Raw genomic sequence first — 17,233 nt, 5'->3', positions numbered from 1 at the left:
GTACAGTGAAGGATGAAAGAGATTTCTTCGGTTTAACGATTGTGTAGATACAATGCACATTCATATCATTTGAGACATTGAATTGCTCATGCGGTACCAATTTATAACAATATTAAATAAACCCCGAGGCTACCAATATGACGTAGTGTAACACTCAATAAGCAGACAAAATAATGTTGGTCCTTAAAGTTATATTGCATGCTAATTTCACTATAACGATATGTCACTTAAACATTTGATATTTGAACATTGACATGTAACTTGATGATTTAGCCCCCCAAAAGGATATGTCGGCCTATAAAAGATCCGAAATCTAGGGATCTTATATTCCTGATTTTGAATAAAGTGACTTTAATCAAGGGATCTTATATTCCTGATTTTGAATAAAGTGACTTTAATCAACGCCATGTTTAGTGACTTCGGGTTTTGTCTGATTCCGTATATTATCATGTGACTAACGTTCGACACGACCTGCACGTGGTGAGCCAGGTAACTAGCGTAATATGAGCAAATCATGCTGGTATATTTCCACAGATTGAGTATTTGAAACATCCAATTTACACATTACCTTAAAATATTGTGTGTATCAAATATTGTAATGTGCGAACATTATTTTCTTTGAAGATAGAGTCTGCTGAGGTCGATCTCATTGTTTTTGTTTATGGTTTATGAAAATTTTTGACGTTTCTCTTGGTTTCACAACTCTCGTGTTTCTTCGAGATTGTCGCGACGACGTTTGGAAGAGTTCGGAATGATTCGGCATCTTTCGAGCCTATTTTGCACCTGTACATGTCAAAAAGATTTTTTATTTTTATAATTAAAAATACTTCCAGAGCTGCAACTTTATAAAAAAAGGTTAAATTAGAAAGTTTAAATCTCAGATAGACGGAGAAAAAATATGTATATCACAGTTGTCACTACGACAAAAAGAGCGATAGTGATAGACCATACAACTTTAAGGTATTGTAGCTCTATATTTGTTCATGCTAAATATTAATAAACAAACACACACCCTCCCTCAAACACACACACCAATTCACCTCTCTTAGAACATAATAAACGAAATAAAAAAAGTCCTCTAAATACCTCAAAAATATAACGTTTGCTGAATACCCCAAAAAGTGTAGCGTTAGCTGAATATCCCAAAAAGTGTAACGCTTGCTGAATACTCCCAAAAATGTAACCTTCGCTGTATACAATTATAATCTTACCGCGAAAGTATGCCCCCTCGAATAGGTTCTGTTTACGAACCCGAGAAATATGGAACCTGCGAATTCAAAGCATTTTACAGTAAGTTCTATTCTATACCAAATATAGAAATAATTAAAATATATCAAACAAGCGTAATACATACATACAAAGGATATCAATTCAGCTATATCATTTGTGAAAAAAATCTTTAAACACGATTTAATCACGTATCATCAATTATCAATGGTCATTACCAGCCTTTTTTATAAACGACTACAGGACATGTGATAGAGTATACAGACGTGTACTTTCATATACTTATTAACGATTCCTATACAGAATTAAATGTATTTGGTCCCTTTAATTACAAAGAAATATAAAGTAACCTACGTTTTCGTGTGACGGCACCACTTATACCCGATTTAAATTACTTATTGAAATAACCTGGTACATGAATGTCTTTGTTTAAATCATTATGTATTGTATTTATAGTACCGTATTGTATTTGAGTACAGTTAGCTGTATTTAAAGGAAGGGATACCTTTACATGACTGATACACCTATTGAGTATATATCTTGACACTTTGTCTATATATCACGCTTTCTATTATGCTACCCTGACTGTCAGTGCTGGAGTATGTTTGCCGTCTTTGTTTGACATAGGTCATGTGATTACATACATATCACACATCTACACGGTCGAACCGAGGAATTGAGGACACTGACGATACACATTTCGAAGTTATAAGATAATTTCGGCCATATTTCAAACTACATATGATATGATGGAGATGCATTAAAATTAATCACTTCGAAAGAAAACAATAGTTTCAAAAGAAACAGGTACTTTTAAGTAACATTTACATATTTTATGGTTTCTTCGTCACAAATACATATTGATACAGGTTTGAAATCGATATTTCCACTCTGTCAAATTAAGCAGTCTGTGTATATGGCAATGAAACAAAACAAACCAAAACAAATAAACGAAAATAAACAAAACAATATCAGTATTATCTATAAGCATTTAGACATAAAAGTTGCATTAACATATGTATTTGGCTCCAGACTACTTTACTTTCTGGGTGGATGTCGACATTTTCTACTCCAACTGTTATATCCCAAAAATTAAGAAATAACACTCTGTTATGAAGTCCTTGGAATTCTTCGAACCAGATCTGCTTATGTTTCCGCCAAATAGCATCAACTGGTGTAATCCAATCAAAATACGTCATCGCGTGCGGTCCTTTAATGATGATATCAACATCCGGGGATCTACGAAGCAAATTTTCCACAGATGCCCGGATCTTACGAACATGCAATCGGAAAACTTTGTATGGAATTCGCATAAAATGTCCCCACATGTGTATTATAACAACGCTGTTGTTTGCCGATCCTATTTCATCCAAATGTTTTGAGATAGGTTGTAATTTATATTTTGGAATAAAAAAATTTGCGAAAAATGGGGAGCCATGAGGATACCAAGACAGTGAGTTATTATACTGGTTTTCAGCGTACGTAAAATCATGCCAACTGCTCATCGGCATCGGTTTTGTGCGGTAAGACATTTCAAGCATGTAGACTAAAAATTGCACGAAGGATCTCGTGTTGGAGTCCCCCAGGATAAGGACGTGGCGTCCCATCAGACATTTGTGGTAGTTTCGCACGGTCTGTGTTAGGTTGCTGTGACAGGAAGTGATGATCCAGTTACCTCTGTAGTTAAACCCAGACGGACTGGGCTCTCTCCACGACATCTCTCTTGGGCGCTTCGAACATAAAGTTGGTTTCGTTTTTATTACATTAGCAGGCTCTGTAAAAAGATAAAAGTTTGATGAAGTATACTGTATATCCTTCAAAATGCCTTTCAAAATGCATATTGAAGATTAAAAGATTGTCAAACTGAAAAAGGCAATTGCAAATATATATCTAAAATGTATAGTGAACTTCTAGAGTAAGTTTCGTTAGTTAAACTTTTATGGGACCGACATTCTACTCTGAGCAGTCCATTATTGGATTTGACCAAGTGATAACTTGACCAAACTCCAGTCCAATTACTGTGTACACTTGTGTGTATCGAGTTCCATTTTAAAACATCCCTGCAAATAATATAATATGTAATATAAAATGGTAAGTCTGGTTTGTGTTTATGCAACATCCTATTAAATGTGCCGGAACTGGGCGAAAATTTTGACATTTTTTTTCTTCAGTAATATAAAAAAATCCATAAGGTTTGATGAATTAAGCTGTGAAAATTGTTTAAATGGTCAGAGAGACATATATGATGCCTTCTAAACATGAGTTACAACACAGACATTATGCATTTTAAAAAATTAGTCTTGTGCCTTTGATATAGAGATGAAAACATACGTGCAGTATTCAATTTAAAATTACTAATAACACTGTAATAATATGAAATGAAATTCTAGATCACAGTTTGGCTTCACTGCACTGTAGATGTCCATATAATGGTTTTTGGCAGTACAGTATGTCAAATTACAAAGTGTACTACATAATACAACAAATAACACATACAGTCGTAAAAGGAAATGGTCCATACGTCGTTTTGCGACTTACAGCTCCTTAAAACCACTCCTTTCAATAGAGGATCTGACACCATCCCAAAAGGGGTCATATTCGGATGACCTTTATACCACCTGTACGTACGATCAAATACATTTTCTATACCTTGCTACATCAATTTAAAACGCCGATTCGTATATATTTAGCTCTGTTGTGCTCTTGGGGCGAAATAACTACATAGAGAAAAATAATTCTTGCAGCTTTTTCAGACTATTTCATCCACATATAAGATTCTGGCTGCAACAATTTAATTTGTCATTTCCAAAGGTCACCAGAACGTGGCCTTTCTTGGATGTTGTTCAATCCTCTTATCAATCGTAGTGATAATAAAGGATTTGTATTTTAATCAGATGGCTACAATTAGAACAATGTGGACTGTTGATGGCGTTGCTGTTGTTGTTGTATTGTTGTTTTCTGCTAAACAGTGTTGTTTTGTATAAGCTTGTGTGTATTTTGTGTTAACGTTGTTTTGCTGTTATTGGTGTTATTACTTACTTCCAATAACTGTTATCGTTATATCTTCTCCAATCTGTCTATGTTGTGTATATCTAAAATTAAATACAAAAACAGCAAATTGATTATATATTAAGTATACATATAAGATAAATGTCTGTTGTACACAAAATATTTACATGGTAAACACCACTACTGAGTTTATGCACACATGTTCTGAATGCCCAAAACTAAAACACGCAGTTCAAATGCAAAGTTTATCCTAAATGTTATATGGTAAATCACAAATTAATTATTTTCATTTTGTTTTATAATTAAAACATTCGTATAGTCGGATATTTTGTTAGTTTTCGCGCTTTCGCGGGATATTGCTGTGATAGCGAAGATTTGATACGCGAAATATTGATAACGATAATTTCATAAGATTTTGGTTCACATACTCACTGCCCTGCCCTTACCTTATTCTGTCTGCCACCAGATCTGGCACGGTCAGGTTGTTCGTACCTCTAATATATACCCAGTCATCACAGGAAAGTTTCGCTGAAGACGGTTTAGCACTATACCAGCTATACCCATAATTCAGCTTGGTGAGATTGCACATTTCTTCCTGATCCAATGAAAACACCGGTAATGGACCACATGGTACATTTTCCGAGACTGATTTATCCTTATTTATAAACCTGGCGTACATTTTGTTAAGGAGTCCATATTTGTTGATTGCTTTTGTTACAGTGTTAACATCTTCTTTGGTGTGGCTGAGTGCCACTCGAACGGTTGGATGCCCTGCCCAAGGAAGAAGCACCTCTCCTGAATACGTTCCATCACCGTTGTCAGTGACAACGCCATTCACGTGACTGTTGATTGACGTCTCTTTCAACCATATTCTTACAAAGTCTCCACCCTGCGTTACATTCTTCCCAAATTTATCCTTCATGTATACCGTTAACTGAAACTTGTCTCCTATGAGGAAGTATTTCCTGGACGATTTCTCTATCTGTATAACTGATCGCCCTGCTCTCGATGAGACATCATTGCGTTCAATTTCAGGTTTATAAGAATCTGATTTTACCTGTGCTTTTTCTTGGTTTTTCCTGAATATGTCTTGCTTTTGTAAGATTTTTTCGAGTTCTTTCATTAAATCATTTTCTGAAACCGCGTCTTCGGAATTGAAACCCGGATCCCATTGTTTTGGATTTCCTTTGAAAGATGTATGTCTTTGCAGTTTACTGCTAGCGACATCTTTTGTAGGCATCCCATGATGTTCTTTACCAGACGAAGTGTTCTTTATCCTGATGGGATTTCGACGGTAGAGATACCCTGTTGTAATAAAATCCTTGGAACCTCCATGTTTGACGTAGGTCTTTGACAAAGGCTTCTGTGAAACAGTTATGTTAGTCCAATACAAAGTAATGTTCCTGAGAAAAAAAATACGATATATATTATATACACAGTTGGAGGCTTACAAGACTTATTTAGGAAAATAAAATCAATTTCACGTGAACTCTTTTATTTTGACACATTTTTTCCGCATTTTGAGGCATTGATATTTATTTATGGCATTGACGAGATGGACTGTATGCAATACAACTTCACTGCAAATTTTCCTCGGAGGATAAGGAGTTTTGAAATAGCCAAAACATTATGATAATACTTAAAAAGATTTACCAGTTCTAACACGTTACGTGTCTGTCATCTTACTATGGAGACACACTTACCAGGTGATGAAGATTATCCCAATGCTCATTAGGATAAGTCGATACGTTGTGAACACAAAGACTTTTTTCCTTTTCTTCTGATGAGCGTCCATAATCTGAAATTAATGCAACAGACAACACAATCAGGCGGTATCATATCTGAACAAAATAAGGGTAATAGTTGTACATCTTTTTGATGAAATTTATTAGTGTACCAACTACATGTACTAACATTACCAACAGTTAACAAAATATCGGTATGGTGTATTTGAACATATCGTACCCTTGTATCATACCGGTTACATAACTAATGTGGTAACTATCTCTGGAAAATATTGGTAGTTAGTATTTTCAGTGACATAGATTTGTTACAGTAAATAACTGGTAGAATATTATATGTCAATTCAATATTGCATGAGTATCATATGTGCTTTCCCACGAATGATTGACCTTGACCTTCATTCGAGATAAAATATTTTCCTCAATCTGTCTTTTGTGTTATGATGGTTGCAAAGAGTACCTTGACCATGTTCCTTTACAAATTTAAAAATTTTATAACATTCCTGAGTTGTCTGTCACACTACCCAAACATAGCAAAACATTTTTAGGGCGAGCAGAGTACGCTCGCCCTATTGTTTTCCTTGTCGTGTGTAGAGTCTGTGTACATCCGTTATGCCTAGTGCGCATGAAATACCGGAAGTGAGATCTACGTATTGAATAACTATATTCTGTTGGTCTTTGGCTTATGGTTACATACACAGCTTATGATTACATAAACATAATTAAATATTAACTCTTTTGCAACGATTTACATATGCAATTGTCAGTAATCAAGAACGTACCTGGATTAAACACTTATCACAAAAATACGTTTGGAACTGGAAGCGTATAATCATAAAAACGCTTGCATCTCTCTATATATTCAAGCACCTCGCCGATTTTGTACACCAATGTGCATTAAGGTTTAAATAGTCGATAAAGGATTATGGAACTGGAAGCGTATACACATACAAACGCTTGTATGGCTCAAGAAATTCATGCACCTCACCGATGATGTATTAAAAAGGTTCAAATAGTCGATAAATATAGACGCATTGTGAAGCGCATTATCATACGATTGAAACAAAAAAAAGACAATATAAAATATCAGTCTGGGTGTCTGAGCTCTAGATCTAATGTACCCCAGAAAGGCGTTCAAGCGTGGCACAGGTGAGTCACCATGTGCACAGAGACTAGACAGTGTTCTAGCGGACGACTATTTTGAACAGCGAATCAAGTCTTGAGTCTATCGTATCAATATCTACAATGTATATAATAATAAACACGCTTCTATGTAACAAAGAACACACTTAACAAAGTTCAAAGGTATTTCACATTTAAAGTTCTGATGAAGTAAAGGAATGTATCTATTACAATACACCAAGGGTGTAAACCATCTCCTTGCAATAGTCCCAGAGATAATGAGCGAAAGTGCTATGTACACGGGGACACCTGTTGCCGAGGATTATTTCATACTGGAAATTAAGGTTAGGAAGTAGTTAGCGAGCACTTAATGTCTAACAGACATATTTCTAGTTAGCAAAACATTTTTTCAGTCTTTTTCAATATATTCTGGCTAATAAAACAAGTAATTTGACTAAGTTGAAGGTGACACCAGTGAACTTATACGCAAATGTTGATGCCGCCGCCGCAAAGAGCAACTTCGTAGTCTTCAATAAAACCAAACTAAGTCTTCCCAACTGATGGGCTGCGGTGACCGAGTGGTTAAGATTTCTCAACATATTACCACAAACCACCTGTTGGGTAGTTGTCAGGTACCGACTGGTCGATGGTTTTTCTCCAGGTACTCCGGCGTTCCTCCACCAACAAACCTGGCACGTCCTTGCATAACCCTAGCTGTTCATAGGACGATAAACTAATAAAACCCAAACCCTCTCAACTGATTACACTATAAAATGGTGTATTCACAACATGAACAGGAGGAAAGCCACCAGAGGTATTTGTATAATATATCGTTAGATTTCTTACTTACTGCGAGATAGCTTAGTGAAGATCAAACTGATACATACAAAACTTTATTAATTGGGTTCTTCTCCATACCCCCACAGAAATAATATAACATTTCCTATTATAACCAAAAATGGTATGCACGAAATACAAACAGCTCATATTCACTAAACGAACCCACCAGGGAATTACATATAGAACCGAGTACTACAAGTGTTCTTGTAAACCCCACTTTTTCGTTTTCTTTGTGAAGATATTGATTTTACTGTTGATGAAATACACATTTCCAAATACATGCAAATTCCTATGTAGAAACGTCACTGTTAATGGTTTTCTCAAAATAATATTCAGAACGATTCACGATATTTAAAAGAGAAACCAAATATTTGAAATTCAAAACTTACCCGAGAAAATCAGATGACACGATCCGTCGAGTGTGTGAGTACTTGTGTGTTCAGTCCCTCGAACTCCATGGCTTTTAATGCTGGGTTTTAAAAGTGTTGTCTGCTGAAGTAGGGACGAATAGGCTGATGCCATGTAAATGTCAGTTATAATGTTACGAATCCCCATACTGTCTTTGTAAAGTTGTTATTTAGAAGTATATTTCGGTCGACAGAATGGTAAAAAAAAATCTGAAAAAAACAGCAACCGAGACTTCTTAAAAATATAGGTAAACTCAGGCCTAAGCTAACAATACTAAAGCTAGCATGCATAATTACAAAAGTATACCGCAGCGACGGAATACTATTCTTTTCTCGTATTTTATTATCCGCACAATAAACTTACCGGTCAAATGATTAGGCTTACCGGCGATTTCGGGAACGTGGTCGGGACACCCAAAGAGACCTGGCACGATTTTTTTAAACTAACAGTATACATATATATATATATTATAGTATCAAGGGTATGAACTCGGCGATCGAGAAAAAAGGACCTATTTTTTTAAACCGTGATTATTTTAATAAATGGGTTCTATACAACATTGACGGATATCTTACCTTAAAGAGAAATAATTTATCTTTCCATTGAGTGCTTGATGAACAAAATTGGCCAAGTATTGACGAAGTTATGGCTTGATGAATCGGGAAATTTACGAAAAATATGCTAGGTAGACATTTCCCTGTCCGGTCGAAATGTCGTCTCGGCTCTAATGGGCACCTCAAAAACCAAGCCAAAATCACAAAATCTACGCTTGTGGTGGTAAACAGTACCCATAATTGTGTTCATCTACAATCTCCGTTGGAGGTGTCATAACCCGTACTTTGTAGAAACTCCATTTAAACATCGTGTAGCTCACTTACTTTAACCGTCACCGCCATGTTCATTTGTTCTTCGGAACGCTTCTCGAGTTTACACATAAGCACAACATAACATAATTTGCATAATGTAGTCACGATATGTAAAGTCGAGAAGCGTTTCGAGAGAAAAATGAACATGGCGGTGACGGTTTTAAAAAAATAGGTCCGTTTTTCTCGACCGCCGAGTTCATACCCTTGATACTATAATATATATATGTATACTATTGGTTAAAATTTTTCGTGCCACGTCCCTGCGGGGACACCGTGACACATTGTCCCATCGAATCATAATAGATATTCTGACTTAAGATTTAAGATCCTGTTTATATACTAGTACTACTTTATTCACGCATGTAGAAAACAGACAATCATACTAGTTAGTTGATTGTCTCATGAAATACAGACATATATAGGGTTATGAAAGCTGAATCACTAATGATGGCTTTCTAGTGAAAACAATGTACATAACACATGGATCTGAGAATTATTTACAGTTTATACAGTTTTGGACCCACCAGAGTGCCCCAAAACAAAACTATTTTTAGACGTTTTAGGGGTCTAGGTAAAATCATCCTAGGGTGGAAAGCTCCTCGACTCAAAAATTCTAACCTACCTAGCTTTTGCGGCTGAAAATCATATATTTCTAGCACGTCTTCATAAAAACGGTTACAACCGTTGGAAAGAGCGATAATTTTCCTTTACAAAGTCGTTTAGAACAAAGTTTACAAAAAAACAAGCAACAGCAATCTGTTATAGAAAACTCTAAAGAAAGAGGATATAGTAAGGACATATAATTGTACAGCTCCACCTCCGACAGAGCATCAATGACATTTATCATAAGAATAATAATTGGTGTTTAATCGTGGTTATATATGTCTATTTAACACAAAAAATATAACTAACTTTTACACAAAAAATATACTGAAACTTTTTATGTAAAATTAGAAGCTGAAACTTTTCAATGGTGGTAATCGTGTAAAGTAAGGAACTTTTGTAAATGAAGAAAAAATACTAAATCGCCTGCTCCTGTTTTTGATAGTGAAAAAATACCATTTGTCATCGATGGAGCATCTTTAATAATTGGTTAAATGAAATCCTGTTCAAGTGAAGGCAATAATCGATGACTTTCGAGGAAAACCCATAGTTGATGGACTGTCCAACTATGGTGCCGCTGTAAAATGAATTTGTTTATGATTAGGTCATGTAATGGCGGCCTCCAATATATGATGTGTAGCGTATACACTGTATGTGGAGATGTGCTTGTTTTGTGAGACTGCTGTACAGTGGAACTGTTGTCCTTTTTATAGTGCTATATCACTGAAGCATGCAGTCGAAGACATCAACAAACACACCTCGCCCGGTCACATTATTCTGACAACGGGCGAATCAGACGTCCCAGCTCCTTAATGCTGAGCGCTAAGCAGGGACAGAAACTACCACTTTCACTGTATAGACTTTGGTGTGTTACGACCAGGGGACAGAACCCATAGTCTACCTCACAGGGGCCAGCGCTCAACAGAAGGCAAAAAGTGAGGCGGTGTTAAGGGAAACGTAAGGAAGAAGAGGGAGGGAAAAGATCATATCTTAAATTTAATCTCCTTTTAGGATCATTCAATAAGGGATTCCCGAAAATGGAATTAGGAAATGTCCTTTTTAGATGTGAAATATAAAAACCCGTTCAAACTTTCGGATACACGAGAAAAGGCACAAGTAGAAACATGGTTCATGCCATTGATGTTTTAAATCTAAAGAATTAATATAGTTGTATGTAGGATTCTCTTTGTAGCTTGATGTGTCATTTCGAAAGTATTGTAATAAAAAAAATATCAAATGGCCGCCAGATTATCATGTTGAATGTTGTCAATTGAAGTTTGTAGTCGGTATTTCCGAGAAAGCAAGAATTTTGTTGTCGGTATATCCCAAGAAAGCAATAAAATGGCATCTACGATAGCAGTGATAGTCAACTAACGCGCGGTAATTAGGACGACTGCGGGAAACATAATTCGACCCGCTTTATGAAAATTAACATTTAATTTATTTAAATTCAATTGTTCACAAGGAGATGATAGGTGTATGGTATTAACGGTAAGCTAATAACTTTTGCGACTCTACAAAATTATTGATCGCGTTTTACAGTCCCGTTTAAAAAATTAAAAGTTGTTTCGGAAAGGTAGTGGATATATCAAGCACATGTTTATGCAGATCACAGGCGCTTTATTGTAGAAAGTTGCTGTAAAAAAGTATAATAGAATAGAATAGGGCTATTGGACTAAAAAGTTAACCAGTAGTCCGATTCTGTTATATTTTTACACCAATTTTATAACATAATCTGCAAGCGCCTTTGATGTAATGAGGCCATCTATATGTCCTTGATACAATAAACATGTAAATGTTTGCCAAGAACTTGAACTTTGATTTCTATGTAAAAAGTATAACAGAATAACTTAAGGTCTATAGAGTTAACTAGTATCCCTATTCTGTTATATGTTTTTACAGCAAATATATACCGTATTCTGGAAGCTCCTACGATGTGGATGAGGCCATCTATATGACCTTGGTACAATATAAATGTTTGCAAAGGACTTGAACTTTGGGTGTTATCTAAGGTTGTTGGTTTTTTCTGACCCATATCGCCTTATCGATGTGAGTGCGATGAGATGTTTATTTAGTCGGCAGCTCTCGTGATACAAAGTGAGTGGCATTAATACAAACCATTAAAATCAACTACAATGTAGGACGATGATAAAAGAAAGTTGACATGTCATGTTTTGCCATTGAACCATTCTAATCTATAAGAGTTACTTCCCTTCGTTACATTCCGTCAGTGCTAACAGAGTGAGACTAAGGGAAGTAACTCTGAAAGCATACATTGTATATCATATTAACGATTTCATCCGCGCATATTTTATCATTGTATCAATTAAACCATCCTCGATACTCAAGGGGTTAATATCATTTACGTCATATCCACCCCATGGACTACAGGAATGTATCTCATAGTAAAATTGAAGGCAGTTCGGGAAAAAATCTGAGTTATCGCATGCCTGCGGAGAATTCTTTTGAAGATTACAAAGAGAGTGACACCCAACTTCAAAGCCATCCAGTCAGCCAGAAATGTACCGTCATTCATTTCTTTTAATGCACATTAAAGTATCGAATTACATGTGTCTTCTGTTGTCTCCAGTTTTACTATGAGATAGTCCAGAGATTAACACATTTTACAACGTTAGCGATAGCAACCCCTCGAACATCGAGGGTGAAATTAAACCATTTACGACCGTTCTAAATCAATAAAACAATATAAGAAAATGAGATCGGATTACAAAATATCGTTTAATAGTTCTATTACAAGAGACACATTGAGCTTAGCTAATGCATCTGGTACTTTTAATCCAGGCTAGGAAGTGAAATATTTGAAGGTGCGTTTACAGGCAGAGAATGTACACTATCGTTTGGGCCACAAATAGAATGATCGTGGACCTTTGGTAATTTCATCTGACGATTTTTATGTTCATCATGCACAATCTTATGTCTTTGGCACTCTTTCCTTGCTAACCCACACCTGGAGAGCTGTTTGTATTCATTTAAGTGAACCCAATCCATACTACGCATGCGTTGTATCCGATGTTTTTCAATATCCGCCAGTTTCAAATCTAGATGGCGCTGGTAGGACTTGTTACCGTATAAGATGGCCTTTCCAAGATGTGATTTCGACGCTTTCAAACCATTACTCCTTTCAGCAGGCATGCGCTCCTTACAAAATCCATTTCCGGTAGTTCGTTCAATGGCTTTCTTATTTGTCCAGTTCACTATGTCATTAGAAAGGCGGGTAAAAACTGGCGGGAGTTTATATTTCTTCGGTTCATCCATTCGAAAAAGTTGAATAAACTCCAAACTGAATAATATAAAACATTGAATTAAAACAAAATTAAAAACTTGTCGATACTCCATCGGTTACTCTAACTATCGCTATATATAACTCTATGAAATGCCATGCTAAAACTGAAGGCATTTCTAGAGAAAACCTTTACCAATCACAGACTTAGAAATTATTTATTTAAATGTTATGACGCAAAGCTTATCTTCAAAGTCACAAGTCAACTACAGTAAACCGTTATTAGATTCTTTTGATGTACATCAAATGACCAAACTACATGTATCTGTCTCATTTGTTATCAGACACCAAACCTTTAGTTTGGCTATGGCACGCCAGGGTTGATATAGAGTGATAGCAACTCCTTGACTATCAAGCATACACATAATACTTTTGATTATAAAAGGCTGAGATGATAATTTAAACCTAGAAATTATAATCCTACACTATACACACGTATGTTAGTACAGATGTGCATAAAATTGAAACAAACTTGTTAAAACTGCAGCTCATTTCATTTCGACATTTAAGCAGTTGACGTAGATCTTTTGGCAGTTTTAGTATCGATATATTGAAAAAATGCATAATAAGTTTAAGAATTAAATCTACAAATTGTAAAATTAACTTGGGAAATGTTTCCTATTTTTGAGCAAGCATTTCCTGTTAAATGCAGCAAAAGCCCATGTCTTTGTCCAGCTTCAATGCTCCAAAAAGATGTATACTGCTAAATGTAGTATGATAGCAAGTACAGTAGTATAAGTGACTTCATACTTTATATATCTTATCAAGACAGACCGGGTTCGAAATTAAAGCAAACTTAAAAACTCTGATATAAGTCAATGGGAGATACTATTGTTTGCCTAATCAATTACAAAACATTGTAAAATTTAAAATCTAAAATCCTTAAGCGTCAATAAATTATCTTCGGGTGTAGAATGTAAGACTTTGTACAAGTATATATCATGTATAGAGGTATAGTATTTATTTATTTTTCATCTATCTGTGTTTATTCATAAAACGTCTACATTATAATGATCTATAAATGATGCATAATTTCATATACAATATATATAAAGATATCTCGGTTTTTTTTTATCAATTTAAATGTAGACTCGTAAAACTCTTGAAAATGATCTTGGTCCATCTGAACGTGGTACATGTATAAACAAATGCATTGCAACTTTTAACTCACCTTCAAATTAAAATTGTTTTGTAAACAAAGTGCGCCATAATATGTTGCCTGGTATTAATTAAATCACACATACGAATACTGCGACGTATCATCCTTTTACATACATTGTCCCCATAATAATGTGTAGTTCTGACGTCAAATAAAATATCGCGCCAGTTTAAAAAAATGCCAATCAGTATTCAAGATTTCGTGTCACGAGAGCGCGTGACCAATAAATTTCGATTTATCGCCCTTAACAAGTGAGCTAATTAATTATATATAATTAAGCGCACATAACACCTTTAGCGATGTAATTTTAACACAAAGGGCCGATAACTCACTCTATCACGCGTGAATGTCTTAGAATCGACAGTTCAAACAAACTGTTAGATTTTAGTGTAAAGAATTTTGTATCGCCTATACAAGACATATAATATTATATACATGCGCAGAAAAACGTCAGCTGAGAAAGCTAATGATAACCAATAATTGAAAATACTTACATTATATACAAATATAAACCAAACTTTATATATTATTATGTATACGTATGTATATATTAAAAACGTTTTCAACTGGATCTTTACGATTTGATACTTAATATATTTCATCGTGTAAATATTAACAGTGATAAAAATTTAACTGACAAATAGTATTTTTTTCTCTATCAAAAGCAGGAACAGACGAATTAGTATTCATAAAAAATACTAACTTGCCCCATTACAAACATTGAAAAGCTTAAGCTCCTAACTTTACTTCGAGATGAAAATATTAAAAATGATTAATTGCGTTCCGGAAACATTCCGTGGCGCTATGTCCTATATGGAAAGTGTGTGTGTGTGTGTGATAGATTTAGGGAGGGTGTGTGTGTGTGTGTGTATGTGAGATTTAGGGAGGGTGTGTGTGTGTGTGTGTTAATTAGAAATATAAATATACGATTAAACACCTATCATTGTTCAAATGATGATTATCATTTATGCTGTCGGAGCATCTTTAAATGTTCTATATAAACTTAAAAGTCACGTAATCCGTATCTTGAATACTGAAAACCAACAAAACAAAATTAGGGTACATATACTGTATAATAGAAGAAAAGTTATTTATATTAGACTTTACCCTAATAGCACAGTAAAAATATTTCGAGTTAAAAAGAAATAAACTATTAAAAGTTCGATATCCACAATGTTTGAATATGCATATCGCGCCATTTTCAATCTGTAGACGATCACGTGACTTTCAAAACTTGTAATTTCAGAGTTATTACACCTTTTTTTGTCATCGTTTGTTTTACAGACCCTGAAAGATACGGGTTTTGAGTTTTTAAACTCTATAATAGAATAAATTCCGAAATTGCACGGAAATGAATGTGACATTTTATTATAGAATTTGTGAAACATCTGGGTAGACCTGGAACATTTTTATGATTTAAACTTTTTTGAACCCGAGTGCAAGAATTATTTCTGTAGAAATTTTTTCGACTATTCAGAAAAATGTAGAAATTTTTTCGACTATTCAGAAAAATACAGATTTCATAACTTCCACATCATTTTGGAATCCGGAAATAATTGCACAATTTGTACATTATTATATGTAAGTTCGACATGCCGAAGCGAGTTATAACAAATGGGTACGGAGAAATAAAATACGTTTGACGGAATCCGGATAGCGGCTCTACAAACGTATGACGTCACAGAAGGGACGGTCTACGTTAAGGACGGACTTCCATGTATGCAAAGTGTTGTATGTTTTTTGGAGGCTGCGATATATTGTGTTGTATCTTTTTGTACTGTTGAGAATCTCTGGCCTTTTTATAGTGTCGTCCCACTGAAGCACACATGTACTACCAGCGACACCGGACAGCATAATCAGCAACACATTCTGAATGATAGGAGTTACTTCCCTTCGTACAGGCTAAGGGATTCCTCATCTGTTATTCTGGGTCGGAATTTTGATACTATACAGTGGACAATGGTTAGACTGAAGGCGAAATAGAATTGTAACATGTGTACGAGTAGAAAAATGCAAAGATGTTTACACAATATACACATATTAATTTTATAAAATATTTTATCTTAAGCAAATTAATTAATTATTATTTCTATTTTCAACCAGTGAATTAAGATTATACACTCCATATCATTACATGTATGTAGATATATGTTCATGTACGTGTTGTATTGGATATATCCAATGTGTACGTAAATGGTACAAAAGTCTATCGCATACTGTTATACATGGGATACAGTCGTACCTGCATAAATGACTTTATGCACTGTGAACTCTCAGCACACAGGTCTGTCGCCATAGCCATCAGTCCTTGGACCCTTTTCTCTCTCTTTCCCCACCCGCCACCTACGGTGACACCTTACATGTATCTGAGATGATGAAATTAATACATGTACATATCTTGTAGATGTGTCCTAAAATTTACCTATGCAGTTATTATTTAGAGGTCAGGAAATGATTGACGTTTCACGTGATAAAAGCTGAAACTTTGTAAATTTTCATTCATACTGTTTTAAAATGCTAGTATGTAATGTTTTCTGCTTTATTCTTTTTGCAATCCTTGAATTAGTAGTTTATATTGTAATGAGGGCATTGGTCACTTATATATATTAGTTAAGCATTAAACTATCTTCCTATGACATCAATGGTCTATATAGATGCCAGAGCTTTGCAGACAATCTTCAAAATGCGCGCATTGAATGCACACCATGCGCTTACAAAATTGTATCATCAACAACACTTATTGATATGAAGTGAACTGTGTTTATATATATATATTTATCTGTATCAAATTGCCTGAATACAACCGTTAACACAATAAAACACTGTTTAATTCCAATTAGATTTCCAGTTAGACACCTTTTTCGTCGATTAACTTATTTGATATATCAATGAAACACTATTCAAATGTTTTTTTCGATGATGGTAATGAGAAATTCCAAGAACAAAAACAAATAAT

At 34.9% G+C, this 17,233-nt stretch overlaps 1 protein-coding gene across 3 annotated transcripts; it reads right to left on the bottom strand.

Moving 5' to 3' along the window:
- Positions 1–821: 821 nt before the first annotated feature.
- LOC138317670 (NXPE family member 2-like) lies at positions 822–8,550 on the bottom strand. 3 transcript variants are annotated; one of them, XM_069259494.1, is made up of 5 exons: positions 8,330–8,550; positions 5,940–6,034; positions 4,683–5,639; positions 4,267–4,319; positions 822–3,001 (listed from the first exon to the last, which is right to left on the bottom strand). In XM_069259494.1, exons 2-5 carry the CDS (start codon positions 6,029–6,031, stop codon positions 2,205–2,207), a joined length of 1,899 nt encoding a protein of 632 aa, XP_069115595.1. In that variant the 5' UTR covers positions 6,032–6,034; positions 8,330–8,550; the 3' UTR covers positions 822–2,204. The 3 variants fall into 3 exon arrangements, with proteins under 3 accessions (XP_069115595.1, XP_069115593.1, XP_069115594.1); XM_069259492.1 differs by lacking the exon at positions 8,330–8,550 and adding an exon at positions 6,761–7,488; XM_069259493.1 differs by lacking the exon at positions 8,330–8,550 and adding an exon at positions 6,439–6,700.
- Positions 8,551–17,233: the final 8,683 nt, after the last annotated feature.

The sequence above is a fragment of the Argopecten irradians genome, chromosome 3 (genome assembly GCF_041381155.1).
Source record: "Argopecten irradians isolate NY chromosome 3, Ai_NY, whole genome shotgun sequence".
Classification (NCBI taxonomy): Eukaryota; Metazoa; Mollusca; class Bivalvia; order Pectinida; family Pectinidae; genus Argopecten; species Argopecten irradians.
The sequence above is the reverse complement of the archived record's forward strand: the minus strand, read 5'-3'. Positions and strand labels throughout refer to the sequence as shown.

Bases quoted from the DNA above. Each gene is read 5' to 3' on its own strand.
- LOC138317670 (XM_069259492.1), bottom strand. From the start codon at position 6,814: ATGATTATACGCTTCCAGTTCCAAACGTATTTTTGTGATAAGTGTTTA. The intron at 6,035-6,760 runs GTACGTTCTTGA...CATTAATTTCAG, and splicing joins GTGATAAGTGTTTAATCCAG to ATTATGGACGCTCATCAGAA. The intron at 4,320-4,682 runs GTAAGGGCAGGG...ATTTAATTTTAG, and splicing joins CTGGTGGCAGACAGAATAAG to ATATACACAACATAGACAGA.